Below are 17677 nucleotides of genomic sequence, written 5' to 3'. Positions count from 1 at the left end.
AACTCTGCCCAGCGTCATTTGAGCAACGTAAGGCACGGTTCAAGGTCCATGTTTTCAGAAGAGGAAGCAGTAAACTCTGGCTAGAGCTGTGGAAGAAAGCAGAAGACCACCAAGGCAGAGGACACGAAGAGACCAGGTCCCCTCTCTGGGACTGTACTCAACCCAACAGAAGTAGTCCAAGAAATGCGGTGAAACCAGATCCAGCAGCAGCATAAAAGGGATAAGCAAGGTGGGGACTGGTAGGGTCAGGCTGGAGGCCAGGAGAAGACTTAAGACACCTGGACCAGGAAAAATAACCAGCCGTTCCCTTGAGTTCGCGACTGCCATCCACAGTCCACTGTGAGTGCAAAGGGTCCCAGCTGCCGACAGCCACCTCCCTTCATCTCACAAGCAGCAGGATGAAAACAGGTTATGGGCTGGCCCAAGGTCAGATGGCAATGGTTTCCTTCAGCTCCACCCAGAAGAAAACCAGATTTTTCTCCCAAAGTACAAAGTATGGGATTGTCACTTTCATTGTTCAGGAGAACTTAACCAATATCATGAATGTCCAGCACTCTTCTCACTAACTTTAGGTGGGCAGACTACCTTACAGGGTCAGATCTATTAACCATTTGTGTCTCTACAAACAATTCTAGGGTTTGTGCTCAAGACTCCACGCCAGGCTGCAAATCAACAATGAAATAATATTTCCAGAGAGAAATCAGTTTGGAGTTGGGGTCGTCAAAAATCACATTTTTATCAGGGTCGTCCCTGAGATGACTCCCCGGCACGTTCTCTTCCTCCAGCTTTGGCCAGGGCAGATTCAGCAAAGTCAACATTCAGAACTGCGCCCTTCAAAATGAACCTCCCACCCGGAAAGTGCTGGAAAAGTAAGTGCCACAGAGATGAAAGTCGAAGGACATAAGTCAAAACTCCCTGTTCAGAGGGAGGAGTGTGTACGATGATGGATTCCAGATGAGAAAAAGGCCATGTGGGGGCCTGGGAATCTGTACTTGAATATTTTTCCAGATGGCTCTAAAGCAATCCACTGGACTTAGATGTTCTGAAGGCATGAGTCTACAGGGACGCCTGGGTGGCTCAGCGGCTGAGCATCTGCCTTCGGCCCAGGGTGTGATCCTGGAGTCCAGCGATCAAGTCCTGCACCAGGCTCCCTGCAGGGAGCCTGCTTCTCCCTCTGCCTAGGTCTCTGCCTCTGTGTCTCTCATGAATAAAATCTTTTTAAAAAAATTGAAGGCATGAGTGGACAAACTTGTTCTATAAAGAGCCACACAGTAAAGATTTCAAGATTTGCAGGCCAAATCACGGTTCTATCAGTCACCAGGGCCATACAAAGGAGGCCAGAAGAACAGAATATGGCCCAGCAGCCCAAGTTTTTTGACCTCTGTAAGGTCACTTCCAGCTCTAAATTCCTAATCAATAGGCACAGGGGCACTCAGCTGGAATTCTACAACCTGAATTTCCAGAAGGGACAGCCTTAGAATTTGAGACTAGAATAATCTGAGGAATACTTCCTTCATTCAAGTTAGCAATCTTATTAAATGCGGGGGTGGGGGGGGGACTGTGAATAACAGCTAATAACCTATATAACTATGACCCCTGCGTTTTAAGGAAAACATAGAAGTAACATTAGCAGACGATGGAGAAGCTGTACCGGTCACCATTTTAAAGTCACAAATTGCTAATTTATGCTCCCACTCCAAGAACCTAGACAAAGAGAAAAATAAAACCAAAGTAAGCAGAAGGAAAGGAATAAGGCTAATAGGAGACATCAATGAAATTATAAAAAGAGAAAAACCATAGAGGAAGAAAAAAGAAATCAACTAAACAAAAAGCTATTTCTTTGTTAAGATAAATAAAAATGACAATCTCTAGGCAAGACTGACAAGGGAAAAAAAAAAGAGAAGACACAGATTGCCAGGACTAGGAACAGAACGAGAGAGCATTATAGACCTATAGACACCAAAAGGATAATAAAGGAATCCTACAAACTCTACACACACAAATTTAGCAACTTAAAAAGGAAAAGGGCCAATTCCTCAAAAAATACAAACTACCGCAACTCACCAATGAAGTAATCTGAATAGCCCTATTTAACTATCAAAGAAATTGAATCTGTAATTTAAAAATTCCCAAAACAGGGATCCCTGGGTGGCGCAGCGGTTTGGTGCCTGCCTTTAGCCCAGGGCGCGATCCTGGAGACCCAGGATCGAATCCCACGTCAGGCTCCCGGTGCATGGAGCCTGCTTCTCCCTCTGCCTATGTCTCTGCCTCTCTCTCTCTCTCTCTCTGTGACTATCAGAAATAAATAAAAATTAAAAAAAAAAAAAAAGATAAAAATTCCCAAAACAGGGATCCCTGGGTGGCTCAGCGGTTTGGCGCCTTCGGCAGAGGGCGTGATCCTGGAGTCCCGGGATCCAGTCACTCCCTGCATGGAGCCTGCTTCTCCCTCTGCCTGTGTCTCTGCCTCTCTCTGTCTCTCATGAGTGAATAAATAAAATATTTTAAAAATTTAAAAATAAAAAATAAAAACTCCCAAAATAGCAATCTTGAGGGCCAGATGGGTTTCACTGGAGAGTTCTATCAAACATTTAAAGAATAACACCAATTCTATACAAAATCTCTAGCAGAAAACAAAAAAGGAATGCCTAATTCATTTTATGAAACCATTATCCTAATACCAAAACCAGAGACAATTCACAGAGAAATGTACAGACCAGTATCCCTCATGAATATAGAAGCATGAAAATCCTTTGCAAATCCTTACCAAATAAGAATTCAGCAATAAACAAAAATAATTACATACTATGATCAAATGGGATTTATTCCAGATTTGCAAGACTGGTTCAATATTAAAACAAAAGAAAAATCCATCATATTTTTAGATTAAAGAAAACTTACATATTAATTGATGCAGAAAAAGTATTTGACAAAATCCAACACCCACTCAAAATAAAAACACACAGAAAACCAGTAATAGAGGGGAACTTCCACAACTTGGTAAGGAGCATAAAAAACCTACAGCTAGGGCACCTGGGTGGCTCAGCCTTTAAGTGTCTGCCTTTGGCTCAGGTCATGACCCTGGGATAGGTCCTGGGATAGGTTCTCATGGGGCTCCCCACTGGGAGCCTGCTTTCTCACTCTGCCTTTGTGTCCGCCGCTGTGTCTCTCATGAATAAATAAATAAAATCTTAAAAAAAATAACATTCACAAAGTCCTTAAAAAAATAGTCCTATAAATTCTTGCATCTCATACCAAGGGGTGTAAATTAATATTAAGCCCTTTCCTCTCCAACCTAGACAAACCCCACTTAGGAACATCAAACACTTAGGCCCAGGACCCTCTTCCTCCTCTGAACTCTAGAACCAGCCAGGCCACTCTGCAGCAGCAATACACAGTTCAAAGATTCAGTGTTAGATCGTTTATAAAACCTACACCATTACTGTTTCCCAAAGCGTGATCCATGGCACTGGCCCTGAAAAACACTCTGTAAGAAAAAAAAGGTGGCATAAGTCATGGAGATGTAATGCACAGCATGGTGACTCTAGTTAATACTGTATTGTGTATTTGTTTTTTGTTTTTGTTTTTTTTAAAAAGACTGTCTTTTATTTATTTTTTTTATTGGTGTTCAATTTACCAACATACAGAATAACCCCCAGTGCCCGTCACCCAATCACTCCCACCCCCCCCCCCCCGTCCTCCTCCCCTTCTACCACCCCTAGTTCGTTTCCCAGAGTTAGCAGTCTTTACGTTCTGTCTCCCTTTCTGATATTTCCCACACATTTCTTCTCCCTTCCCTTATATTCCCTTTCACTATTATTTATATTCCCCACATGAATGAGAACATATGTTTGTCCTTCTCCGACTGACTTACTTCACTCAGCATAATACCCTCCAGTTCCATCCACGTTGAAGCAAATGGTGGGTATTCGTCATTTCTAATAGCTGAGGAATATTCCATTGTATACATAGACCACATCTTCTTTATTGTGTATTTGAACGTGGCTAAGAGTAAACCTTGAAAGTTCTCATCAAGGGCAGCCCGGATGGCTCAGCGGTTTAGCACCACCTTCAGTCCAGGGCGTGATCCTGGAGACCTGGGATCGAGTCCCATGTCAGGCTCCCCGCATGGAGCCTGCTTCCCCCTCTGCCTGTGTCTCTGCCTCTCTGTCTCTCTCATGAATAATTTTTTTTAAAATCTTTAAAAAAAGAAGTTCTCATAAAAAAAAAGCCTTGTAAAAAAAAAAAAAACCTTGTAACTACATGGTAATAGATGTTACCTGGACTTACTGTTGGTGATCATTTCAGTGTTTAACAAATACAAAATCATTACATTGTATATCTGAAACTATTATACATCATTTCCATTAAAAAAAGAAAAGCATTCCCTGCTGTACCAAATTTAAGATATATTCATTTTACAGTCACCTCTAGAAATTCAGAATGTCCACCAGCATATCAGTTTGCTTAACCACTCTGACCTGCAGTCCTTTGGATCAGATGACATGGTCTTTTTTTTTTTTTTAAGATTTTATTCATTGATTTACTTATCTGACAGCACGGGCAGCCAGAGTGGCAGGGAGGAGGAGAAACAGGCTCCCAAACACGGGGCTTGATCCCAAGACCCTGGGATCATGACCGGACGGAATCAAAGGCAGACACTTAACGGACTGAGCCCGCTCAGGCGCCCGAGATGACTTGGTCTTAAATATAACAGCATCCTATACATTTTCAGGGCTTTCACTGGAGAAATTTCTATTCTAGGGAAAGTGGAGTCAGGCAACACAAACACATATCTTAAAACTCAAAGTGCTCCCTAAAAATTCTGCTTTCGGGACGCCTGGGTGGCTCAGCGGTTGGGTGTCTGCCTTTGGCTCAGGGCATGATCCTGATCTGGGGATCGAGTCCCACATCGCACTCCCTGAGGAGCCTGCTTCTCCCTCTGTCTATGTCTCTGCTTCTCTGTGTCCCTCAAGAATAAATAAAACCTTAAAAAAAATTCTGCTTTCACTTAAAGAGCACCTCTAAATAAAGACCAACCTTCAAATCACATGCCAAAGCATTATTTTCTGCCTCTACTTTTGCCAGTAGAACTTTCCTTATCTTTCAGTCAGTTAAATTCACACCTCTTTATAACTGAGCATCTTTATCCACTGGCACAATCTCAAAGTACTCAGCCCTAAGTATTGCAATTAGTGTTAAGTGTTTTATGTATCATTTGACAGTCTTCCAAACATTTTATTGGACATCCCACCCAACAACACAGTGTGTGGGATTTTGGTATCATTAGCACCTTTACGCAGAGGGAGAAATTAAGGCGCATGTGAAACTACCCGAGGGTCATCTAGAAGATGCTACCGGTTCTTAGCAGCTCCTTTTGGGTTTGCTGCTTAACACCAACACGCGTCTGATCCCAAGCATGGTCACTAGCTCAGTGGCTCCTTCCCGAACACAGATGACAGTATCAGTTTAATGAGATCCAGGCCCACCACAACATGGGGCCCCAGAGTGGTTTTTCCTGGGGTCTGGATAAGTGCCTAGTTGTAAGGGTTTCAAAGAGCATTTGTGCAATGGTTTACATACTTGGTTTCAAGATTCAATTGAGGAGGTTTCCTGACTCTTCAAAAGAACTGAGCCTGGAAGTAAACTCCCATGAAATGGTGGCTGGCGCGGCAGCACACAGGGGCAGGCCTGGGTTACAAGTGCGGGCCGATGCTGGACTCCAGAAACTCAACTCACTAACAGCTCTACTGTACTTGGTTGCAAAAACAGACGCCCAGTGCTCGCTTCGGCAGCACATATACAAAAACAGATGCCCGGGATCCCTGGGTGGCGCAGCGGTTTGGCGCCTGCCTTTGGCCCAGGGCGCGATCCTGGAGACCCGGGATCGAATCCCACATCGGGCTCCCGGTGCATGGAGCCTGCTTCTCCCTCTGCCTGTGTCTCTGCCTCTCTCTCTCTTTCTGTAACTATCATAAATAAATAAAAAAATTAAAAAAAAAAAAAAAAGAAAAACGTTGCCCATTTAAAAAAAAAAAAACAAAAAAAAAAAAAACAAAAACAGATGCCCAACCACAGCCCAGTAACTTTCTAACTGATCCTTACCTGCCAAGGATTAGTATGACCCTGTGGGTCTCAAGTCAAATTACAAAGCCTGTCATTCCAAATTGTACCCGAGTACAAAGCCTGACACCCACAGCTCTAACTTCCTAACTCTGAGATTGTGTCTCCCAAGGAGGTAACAAAGGCCTGAGTGGCCACTCAGATACAGCCCATTTCATGACACAATGAAGATGCAAAGATCTCGAAACCGGTAACTCCTCCACTGCAAAACCTTCCATTTGGGTGGACGAGTTCCTCATGCTCTAAATATCGATACCTTAAGTCTTTCTCAGTTTCCAATTTGCTTCTCTCCTTGTTACGTGGGACACCTTTATACTTCTAGGCAGCTTATATGTTTTTTTTCTTTGTTACATTACCTAATCACAGGACTTTGTTTTTTTGTTTTTGTTTTCTTTTTTTTTAGGACTTTGTTTTTAATGGCATACTAGTATCTATTCATAAGACCTTCTGGCTTGCTGTTCGTTAAAAATATTAAATTTTTGCCACACACGATGTATACATTTTCTATCTCGTCTTTAATTTTAACCACCCTAAAAGCACCTTTCCCACCTCAACACACACGGCAAAGGGTCTAGAAGCTGATTAGTAAATTGGAAAATGCTATCCTGAAGAAATGTCACGTGCAGGGCTTCAGATGACTTGAAAATGCACCTCTCTCATTAGCTGGGGTGGAGACTGTTCCTAATGCCTGGATGATGGAGTCAATTTCTTCAACAGCTGTTATCCCTTGCACAGCACTTAAAGTAACGACAGAGAATGACCAAATAACTAGATGAGGCTTCTTGAGATAAAGCACAAGCTCATTTTACCGCACACTACCTCTACAGGTTTAAAGAAATGGGTGTAGCCTTGGAACTACACTCTAAAAAGATTCATTATGCTTTATACAATTTTTTAATGGCAAGCTCACAAAACTAATTCCCAGCAATGTGCAATTACTCAGCCTGGAGTCAAATAGAGCTTGATTAGTGCAATTAAGAATCTTTTGCAGAGTTGAAGGGAAAGAGAGTCAAAAAAAAAAAAAAAACAAAGCAAAAGAGTGTGCCAAATGCAGGGAGATTCCATTGAGACCTCCCCCAAGCAGTCCATAAAACATTTGCAAACAGTATTCAAGTATGAGAGAATACCTAAAGGACGAAAAATGCCTTCCCCAGAGCTGTTAAATTCTGTGCCTGGGTGCCTCCCAGCTACTTGGAAGCACAGGGAGTGTGAGACTCAAAATGTGTGCTGGGGGAGGGATGGCTGGGTTGAGATGGCCCCAGGAAGAGCTGACGAGGAGTTTCTACTTTATCCACATGGTGATGAGGACACACAGGGGGCTTTTTAAATGAGAAAAGGGACAGGAATCCGTTGAGTTTGTGGTGATCCGAGCCCTTCCCCAAAATGGAGACAGACTGGGAGACTCTGGCCAAGAAATGTAGCCAGGAAAAAGGTGAGCAAGGAAACCGAGAGCATAGCAGGCCCAATCCACAGGACTTAATGCTCTGCTGACTGGTGCCTGGGGTTAGGGGGTGCCCCAGGTTCCCAGTACAAGGGGTTTTTGTTTTTAGTGAGGATCCTATTATAGTGATTCTCGGATTCACTTAGCATCAGAATTACTGGGAGGAAGCCGGTTAAAAATGCAAATTCCAGAAACTCCCCCAGCCCAGACTTCAGTCAATCTAGAAAAGGACCCAAGCACGCATTTCCCCCTTCCCAGTCATCAGCCCCCTTCAGGCTTCATTGTTAAAGCGAGAGTGTGGGGGCAGGGGTGTTGTTATCACAAAAGTGGATAAAGTGTTTGGACAAGGGATGCTAATGCTGAGACAAAGGGGAAAGCTGCTTCTCCTCTTGAACAACCAAAGCACTAGATGCAATCAAAACTGGATTTCTTAGGTTTTGTGCTTATAGCTATGAATCACACAAAGACAATATGCTTCTACCAGAAAGCAGCTCGCTCAACAAACACACGGAAAGAGTGGAAGCTCTGAGGACGGGCAGAAGGCTCGGGAAATCAGGGAGGGAGGGAGGGTCATCAGAATCATCTGAAGTCCCAGGCTCAGCAGAGCAGGAAGTACTGGCCGAGCCCTCTGCTCCTAACCGACCCCAGGACAAACCCTGGAGGAAGGTAAAGCCCACCCTCCCCCTCTAACTACTGATTTATGCCTAATGGAGACTTCCTAAAAGAACCGTGGAAATTTTGCTGATGATCTGTCATGTGCATTATAGCAACGGCCTAGCTAGAACTTCCATCAGGGATTCTCTGCCCCAGCACTGTTGACATCTGGGGCTGTCAACGCTGCGGGGGGGGGGGGGGGGGCGGCTGTCCTGTGCACGGGGGATGTTGAGCAAGCACCCCTGACCTACAAAATACTAGCAGTGCCTCCCCACTTGCAATAACCATAAAATGTCCCCAGGAAGGGGGAGGAAGGGAGACAGGGTCTTTGAGAATCACTGCCTTAAACTAAGAGGCTTCACAGTCGTGGAATTAACAAAGGCCTTGGAATCAAATAGACAGAGCTTTGAATCCCAGCTACCCCATTTATAAGGTGAAAAGCTTCAATGGGCCTATTTATTCATCTTTAAAATGGGGATAACAGGACCTACCACAGGGTTGTTGTGAGGATTACGTAAAATAACGTGTAATGCGCTTAGGGCAATGCCTAGCCCAGGAGGCAACTAATAAATACCGGCTTTTATGTTTTCAAAGAGATGTCTGTCTTGAAGAGGAACCAGGGACATTTGCTTACAGTCTGGGCTTGAGTGGAAACCTACTCAGCCTGAAAGAAACAATATACAGAACTGGCCCCCTCCTTTCCCTCTCCAGTTTGTAGGGGGTCTGAACCAGGGGTCCATGGACTCCCCAGGGGCCAGTGGATACAATCCAGGGGTCTGTGAACTCCGATGGAAAAAAAAAAATACACATCCTTATTTTCACTAATTAAAACTTAGCATTTTCTTCAGTTATGCTTGTAAAACCACACATCAACGATGGTGGCCATCGTCACCAATAAAACCACAGCTTTTTCTTACATCACAGCTGAAATACGATTTTCTCAGCTCTGCTTCAAAATTATGGAAATTAGGCCTGATGCTAGAATGTATCATATTAAATGTGCTACTGAAGAAGCACATATTACTACTATGCTACATTATTTTGGATTTTAATTCTGAAATTGTATCTTAAAATAATGTGGTTAGTTTATGCATTTAAAATTCTTACACTGAGAGGCGCCTGGGGGGGCTCAGTCGGTTAAGTCTGATTTCGGCTCAGGTCAGGATCTCACGGTTGTGAGATCGGCCCCTGGGTGTGGAGCCTGTTTAAAATTCTCTCCCTCTTCCCCTCCCCCCACCAAAAAAGTAAAATTACTCTAAGAGGGGCTCCAGTCTTCCTTGATGAAGGTCAAAGGTACAAAATAAGAACCCCTGTCCTAAACGTTTCTGGCTAAGCCCTACTCAAGTAGCCTTCTGTTATTTTTTTTTTAAGATTTTATTGATTCATGAGACACACACACAGAGAGGCAAAGACACAGGAAGCGGGAGAAGCAGGCTCCATGCGGGGAGCCCGACGTGGGACTCGATCCCAGGACCCCGGGATCACGCCCTGAGCGGAGGGCAGGCGCTCAACCGCTGAGCCACCCAGGCAACCCTGTTCTTTATTTTTTAAACAAGATCTTTGTTATAAAACTTTCTGAATTGGACTAACGAAAGTCACTTCATTTCCCCATGTAAACTGTAGATCAGTGGTCCACAACCCGAAGAACCTAACAGCATCAGGCAGGTTTGCTCACACAGGACTCCTAAACGTGTGCCTTGTTTTCCCCAGGGCATTTGAACTAGCTTTCCATCTTGACCATAACATCCATCAGGTCCATCTTAACCAGCACTTATCAAACATCTCTGATGTTCCAGAATTGTGTCCAGGATACAGACTCTGGAGGTCTGCCTATGAGGATACTCCCAGCCCAGGGGAAGAAATGAGACATGGAGAGAGCAAAATTGCTAGAGCTTTTGAAGGCTGGCTTGAGACTTTAACAGGGCAGGCAGAGGCCAAGCGTACCCCACTCACGTCTGTGTATGCAGCCCGCTTGCTGCCTAGAGTCTCAGACTAGGAACAAATCATGTGTCCTCTACCAGTCCAGAGATGAGGTTTTGTTTTTTAGCAAAAATCAAAATTTCCTGAGTTACATCATCAGCCACAACACGAAACAGGCACCACCAGGCCCAACCTATAATTGCCCTTAGTGGCCCGGTGGCTGCTGGGTACTAGCTGGCTTGCACTGCTAACTAAGTTACATGGAATCGCATCATAATAACTAAGTGGTTCAAGTTTAATTCCATTAAAATCACATCATGGAACTGGAGCATTAGGAAGGATTACTGACAAATGGGAAAAAGAACATGAATCCAGGCTCCACAGGCATTTGACTCACCCTTGAGTCACATCCAGGACTCACCATGCCAAGACTAATGCCTTTTGACTCATTATTATCAATTAAAATAAATGTTTTTGGAGACCTCACACACAGGTGATAGATTTCTCACCAAGTGCCCCTCACTGAAAATTAAAAGAATTTACAAGATCCCAATCTAGCCAGATCCTCTCGTTTTCCAAGTGTAGACACCTACTGATGGATGGCAAGGGTGACAGGTCTCCCCCAAATTAAGTGATGGGGAAACACAATAAGAATCAGAGTGGTCTTCCTCCCAAAACACTTTTGTAGGGACTTAAGAATTAACAAAGATGAATATATACACATCCCCCTCCTTATTATTTCTTCCTAGAATGTTCTTCAGCTCGCCATCAAAATTTTCTCATCTTTAAGATCAACAGGCTGAGACTGAAGGATAATTGGCTGGGAAATTTTTTTAATTTCATTTTCTCCTTGCACAACTAAATTAATTAGATGCCGCTTCCACACCTTGCCAGCTTAGAACCTGCCAGCTTCTCCTGCTTCCTTCTAAACTGTGCGTCTGTGGTTCTGTCCCTCTCGAGCCAGGGTCAGCCCCAAGTGTTAAAGTTCTCTCAGTCCCTAGAGCATGGGACTCTTGATCTCCAGGTCCTGAGTTCAAGCCCTGTGCTGGACAAAGAGATTACTTAATTAAAAGAAAAAAAAAAAAAAGAAAGAAAGAAAGATTAGGAAGGAGCACCTGGGTAGCTCAGTCGGTTAAGAGTCCCCCTTTGGCTCAGATCATGATCTCAGGGTCTCGGGATGGAACCACGTGTGGGTCTTCCTGCTTCTCCCTCTCCCTCTGCTCCCCCACCCCCAGGCTTGTGCACTATCAAATAAATTTAAAAATCTTTTAAAAAGCATGTTAAGAAATAAAGCTCTCTCACTTTTTCTCCATAAAGTGAAGGTTCCCCTGTCTTTTCCAAGAGAACACAGAAGCCCGTTGTGAGCCATCACTTGAACATACCACACCTGTATTAAGCTGAAAGCTGTTTAAGGCTTCAGGCACTGACACAGGCTGAGTAAGTGCCAGAATCATCCAGCCTCATCCTGAAATCACCCTCCGTAGAGCCTAGAAAACCCATGTTCAATAAGTACAGGTCAGTGTTCACACCTGCTTACCACCAGGGACCCTTCCTAGATGCCCCTCCTAGCTGAGGGACCCTGACTCACTATTCTTCCTCAAGCAGCACCCTTCTCACCTCTAAATTGAGTATGCAAGAACCTTCACTAACCACTAATCCCTGAAATTGGCAGGGTAATTCCTCAACAAAACCTTAGGCACCTCACACCCAACACTATCTGCACGCCCCAATCACCATTTTATCTCCTGACTCTCCCAGTCATCTCGTCTCTAGCCTCAACTAAAAAACATGGGAACTCAAAAGTGCTTTGTTTTGTCCAAGTCCCTTCCCAACCACGAATACACTGACATAACTTAAGAACATTGTAGTGTTATACGGTAAGTCCCTTAATATTAACATTAAGCCAATAAAATCTTAAAAAAAAAAAAGGCCGCGGGGGGGGTGGCGCCTGGGTGGCTCAGCGGTTGAGCATCTGCCTTTGGCTCAGGGCGTGATCCCGAGGTCTAGGAAACGAATCCCACATGGGGCTCCCCGCATGGAGCCTGCTTCTCCCTCTGCCTGTATCTCATGCATAAATCTTAAAAAAAAAAAAATATATATATATATATATAAAGGTTAAGCTTTATGAAGTGTGTGCCGTCCTCCCCCCCCCCCTTTTTTTTTTTTTTTTTTTTTTTAACCACCGGGAGGATAATACTCAGGTGGAGACAGAAGGCCAAAGTTCCATGCAGAGGCAATGGAGAAAGACAAGATGCAAAAACCCCGGTCTTGCTTCGAATCCTCAAAGTTTTGTTTTTATTAAATCTTTGCCTTCGGAGGGCCTTACAGCTTGGGGGCGAAAATGCAAAATGAGTTTTCAGAATTTCACAAAAGGCGAAGAGAAAGTGAGAAAGTGCAGGTTTTACGTGGGAACAGAAAAGGCTGATCCGTTCCATTCGAGGAAAACGGTGAAAAGGCCAGATCAGAGGCGCCGTCCCAAGTGCGAGGTACGGGCAGCGCAGATCCCAGCCTGCAGCACTTCAAGGTTCCAGAGCCACCAGAAAGCAGGGGGGCAGTGCTTCCCCTCCCCCCACCAGCAACCCGCAGAGAAAAGCGTGCAGAAGCCCTTCCCGTTCGTAGCTACCGCTCGGGGCCCACCTCCCAGCGCCCTGGGTGGCCGCCTGTGTTCCGAGCCTCCTGGGGTCGGGGAGCTGGAGTTCCCGCGCCCAGACTTCACTCCCCCCCCCATCGCCGCTTCCTTTCCCGTCCCCTTCGGCGGGACCCGTCTCCTACGCAGCCGGCCAGGAATGCGGCCAGCGCCGCACGGTCCTGCCCCAGCCCCGCTCCCACGAGGGGAGCCCCCGCCCGGGCTGGAGGGAATTTACCCGCCTCCGCGAACAGGAAAAGGTCACGCGGGCGGCCCCGCGCGGCGCACGCCCCCCGCCCCGGCACCGCCGCCCTAAGGGGCTCCGCCGACGCGGGGGGGGGGGGCCTCCCGAGCCGCGCGGCGCCAAGGGGACCCTGGCAGGGGCGCCCACGCCCGCACGGGGCGCGGGTGGGCGACCCGGGCCTCGAAGGGCGGCGCCGCCGGCGGGCGGGGGCCGGGGGGCCGGGGCGGCGGCGGCCCCTCCAGGCCCGGCGCTGCGGCGGCCCCTCCAGGCCCGGCGCTGCGGCGGGAGCCCGGGCGCGGCCTCCGGCCGGCCTCCGGTGCGCGCTCGGCGCTGCGGCCGCAGGGGACGCCGGGGCCGCGCGGGCCGTCCGCATTGTTCGGCCCGCGGCGCGCGCCCCGCCCGGTCCCCGCTGGCCCCAGCCCGGCGGGCGGCGGGCGGCGGGGGCGGCCGGGCAGGTGGCGGCCGCGCGCCCTCACCTCTGCGCCGAGCTTGAAGTCGAGCGTGCTGTGCCGTGCTGCTGCCATAGTGAGGCGAGGCCCTGGGCCATGCCTGGGGCAGGCGGCCGCGGGAGACGGGGGGCCGCGCGGCGCGTCGGGCTGCGGCCGGCGGGGAGTGCGGCGCGGGGCGGCCGGGCGAGGAGGTGGGAGGGGCCGCGGGAGCGCTCCGGGGCGCGGGGGCGGGGCCGGGCCCGCCTCCGGGAGGGAGGAAGCGAGGACGCCCGCCGCCCCGACCTCGGCGCGCAGGCTGTGGGGCCTCGGCAGGCAGCGCTGGAGGCGTGGGCGCCCAGCTCCCCGGCGTGCGTCACCAATGGCCGCTCCCGCGCCCGGGATCGGCGGGCGCTCCCGCCATCCGTTAGGTCACCTTAGGTTTGAACAGCGCAGCACGACTTCCGGGGGGCCCACCCCCTGCACTTCCCCAGACCATCCCCCAGCCGAGGCCCCTCTTCTTTCCTGGCCAAGTCTAACGCCGCGATCCACCCGTACTCGGAAAGTGCTGCCGCCCTTCCCCTGACTCTCCAAACGCTCCACTTAAGCCCTTTGGAATCGTTGCCATGATTATCAGCGACGGTCCGCTCGCATTCCAGGACCAGACGAAAACGCCTTGGGTAGTTCAGTTACCCACGTTTGCGTGAGAAACGGGAAGGGTGGAGAAGCGAGTGGGAGGAGGCAAGGCTGCTGCTGTGGATTTGGGGAACTGCGGCATCCCCAGGGCCCCGGCATGGCTGATGCCCCCGTTCGAGGCGCTGGCCCTTCCCGCCGTGGGCTTGCCTTTCACCTTGGGTGTCCGGCTGGCCTGCAACGCGACGTGGCACAGGACAGAACAGGAGGGCGCATGAGCCCCCTCCCTTCCACCGACAGGGCCACGAGCCAGACGCTTCCATCATCCCATCAGTCTTCCCCAAGCTCCGGGAAGTGCCCGAATGGCTGGACCGAGGTCAAAGGAGTGAACTTCCGTGCCCCCCCCCCCCAAAAAAAAGCATGAAGAACCTCGGCAGGAAACCCACCTCTCCCAAGAGCAATCCCTAGTGGCTGTTTTCCTGAGTCTTTCACCCTCTCACAAAAACTGGGCAATGTCTTCACCAGTGTTCTCTTAACAGACCATCCCGTTAAGAACTGGATCTCCTTTTCAGGACTTGCATTCATCTTTTCCTACCCACAGCCACCTGTTTGTTGCCCTCAGTGTTTTCCTTTCTCCTGGGATTCCCAGATCCTCGAGTCCCCGAGCTCTTCTGTTATCTCAGCCTTTCAGCCTCTGTACCTTAGACTGCATGCAGCTCCTGCTTTTGTCCAGGAATAATCTCCAATGCTTCTCCTCCCCTGGAGTCAGGTCGGGGCGACACAGTTGTCCCTCGCCAGGCAGCATGGACAGTAGGACTCCAGAGGTCTCAGGTGTACCTCTTGTCATGCCGCAGTAGGGTGGGCCTCTAGAGCCGGTGACGCGTGCACTGGCACAGAGCCTCGCACCCAGAATGGCCCTATACTTGGTTTCTCTGCTCTCACTTTCTTGAAACTCTTCACAGTTTTGAACAAGGGACCCCGTGTTTTCATTTTGCACTGAGCCTGCAAATGATGTAGCCGGTCCTGCTCAGCAGCATGGGGCCTGCCGTGCAGCCAGCAGTGGCCAGCCTAAGTGCCCCCACCTTGCTTCTGCAAGGTGGAAAATAGAGATGGAATTCCTTGAGATGCTTTGCCATTAGCTAATCAGATAGCCGTAACAGAAGTGGACTTTAACAAAAACGCTTCCTGACATAGCACAATATCAGAGATAAATAGGCCCCGAAATGCAGCGCACATTGTTGAGGTGATTTTAGGAGTTGTAAAGATGTTTGCAATGTAGCGTATTACCTACTAATGACACAATCCTGGCAAGATGGTTAAAGGTAAGTCATGGGCTTGAAGCCTTGAGGCCTCTTTAAACACCTCCAGGGCAGCCCGGGTGGCTCAGCAGTTTTGTTTTTTGGTTTTTTTTAAGATTTTATGTATTTATTCATGAGAGACAGAGGGCCTCTTTAAACACCTCCAGGGCAGCCCGGGTGGCTCAGCAGTTTTGTTTTGTTTTGTTTTTTAAGATTTTATGTATTTATTCATGAGAGAGAGAGAGAGAGGCAGAGACACAGGCAGAGGGAGAAGCAGGCTCCATGCAGGGAGCCCGACGTGGGACTCGATTCTTGGGACTCCAGGATCAGGTCCTGAGACAAAGGCAGAGCTCAACCGCTGTGGCTCAGCGGTTTAACGCCACCTTCCTGGTGTGTGATCCTGGGTGTGATCCTGGGGACCCAGGATCGAGTCCCACCTCGGGCTCCCTGCAGGGAGCCAGCTTCTCCCTCGGCCTGTGTCTCTGCCTCTCTCTCTCCCTGTGTCTCTCATGAATAAATACATAAAATCTTTTAAAATATAAACACTTCCAGCTGTGCTGTGAGTACCTATTGGGATGCTAGAATGTGTTCTCATTGTCTTGGTTTTATAATCTAGGTCCCTGGCTTCAAGGCGTGTTACAGGATGAATAATCATTTTGTTTGTGGGAATTGCTTGTGGTACAGTTGACCGGTATATCCTGAGCAGCTTTTGTCACACCAGCCAATTCAGCAACCTATCCTACAACAGAAAAGCAAGAGAAATTTACCAAACCACAGCCTGCACTCTTGAAACAACCTCTTAATCAACAGAATCTTGGCAAAGGTGAAAATGTGGATATTCATGGATTCATATCCTCTGGCCTGACCTTGTCTGCTCTTGGCCGAAAGTGAGGCCTGAGACAGAAAAGCAGCCCCTGCCATCTGGGAACTGGCCAGACAGTCTTCCGTTGAACATAAATAATTACCCAGAACACCAACATCAGACAAGGCCACTCTGTGACCGGGATGGGACAAGACCAAAACAAGACCACTCTGTAATCCCGTCTGAACACGGAGAACAAGCGAACCTTGTCCAAACCACAGAAGTCCCCACACATCCCCCGATCCTGGCTCATATGAGTGACTGCTGCTTCTTTACCATTCACAGCCTTTGTCCTGTCTTCGTCCTCCCTGCTGCCCAATGATAAGACCTACCAAGGGCCCCAATCATGGAATTACCTCCAGTCCAGAGAACAGCTGGCCTCCTTAAAAGCTCCCCTAAAGCCCCTGCCACAGGCCCAGTCCTCGTGTGACAGGCCCACACGGCTCCCCGCGGTCCGAGTTCCACACCAAGTGTGCTCCGGGGGGTGGGAGGGTGGCTGGAAGGCGGTAACAATTGTGACAATAACATGAAGTCAGTGCTTAGAGTGAAGAACCAGAGGTGATCCTCTATAGCAAAATGCTACTTGTGTCAGGTATTACTCTTATCCAAGGCTCACCTTCACATGGGCCCACCTGCTTCTTCACGGTCAGGCCAACTTGAACGTCTGCAACAGAGTTTTTGTAAACTCAGAGGAATAGGGGCGCCTATGTGGCTCAATCGATTGAGCAGCTGACTCAATTTTGGCTCAGGTTGTGATCTCAGGGGCGTTAGATGGAGCCCCACGTTGGGCTCTGTGCTCAGCTCGGAGTCTGCTTGTTCCTCTCCCTCTGTTCCTCCCCCTGCTCTCTCTCTCTCTCTCTCTCTCTCTCTCTCTCAAATAAATAAAATCTTTTTTTTAATAAAATCTTTATAAACTCAGAGGTATAGCTACACAGTTTGTCCAGCTCAGTTAGCAAAAGTAACTACCTAGTGGGAAGAAGGAAGTTGAAAATGGTAAAAGGAAAAAAAAAAAAAGAAAAGAAAGTGGTGAAAGGCTGTCTGTTAGAGAGGGGAAGGTGGTGGCAGAGAAGCAGGGTGCTAACTGGAAACCTCTCCCGGGTGTAAGAACCCAGTGGCCACCACCTGTGCTGCTTTTCCATTCTTTCCTTGTGAACGGAGGTGGGGGGCAGAGTGGGGACCAGCAGCCCTCAGCAGCTGCACCTGCCACCGAAGCCAGGAGCCTTTTGTTTTACCGTTTCGTTTTTTCTGTTTTCAGCAGTTCACTTGGGACCCTTGGAGATACCCTGCCTCCCTGCCCCCTGTGTGCAGCTGTGGTGAAATCACTTCCTTTCTTTTAAACAAAACAAAACAAAAACAAAAACCTGGCCTTAGCTATTAGGTTTGGAATGGCTGACAGAAATCTGTTATCACTCCCCCGCCGGTTTTCAGATAAATGTGGGCCTAGCCCAGTAAGT

At 48.2% G+C, this 17677-nt stretch overlaps 1 protein-coding gene across 4 annotated transcripts in view; it reads right to left on the bottom strand.

Moving 5' to 3' along the window:
* The window catches only part of SMS (spermine synthase), a 55041-nt gene extending 40169 nt beyond the window's left edge, over nucleotides 1-14872 (bottom strand). Inside the window, exon 1 of one of the 4 annotated variants that reach the window (XM_038587064.1) lies at nucleotides 14764-14872. Coding sequence is in view for 3 of the 4 variants with exons in the window: in XM_038587058.1 (XP_038442986.1) it covers nucleotides 14281-14389 (109 nt within the window). In the remaining variant the exon portion in view is untranslated. Of the gene's footprint in view, nucleotides 1-12772; nucleotides 12879-13988; nucleotides 14074-14280; nucleotides 14402-14763 lie in introns of those variants that run through there. The other 3 variants (XM_038587058.1, XM_038587062.1, XM_038587060.1) reach the window with 3 other exon arrangements.
* Between the last annotated feature and the right edge of the window lie 2805 nt (nucleotides 14873-17677).

Source organism: Canis lupus, chromosome X, assembly GCF_011100685.1.
Source record: "Canis lupus familiaris isolate Mischka breed German Shepherd chromosome X, alternate assembly UU_Cfam_GSD_1.0, whole genome shotgun sequence".
NCBI classification, from domain to species: domain Eukaryota; kingdom Metazoa; phylum Chordata; class Mammalia; order Carnivora; family Canidae; genus Canis; species Canis lupus.
Note: the sequence above shows the minus strand (reverse complement) of the source record. Positions and strands in the feature narration are given on the sequence as shown.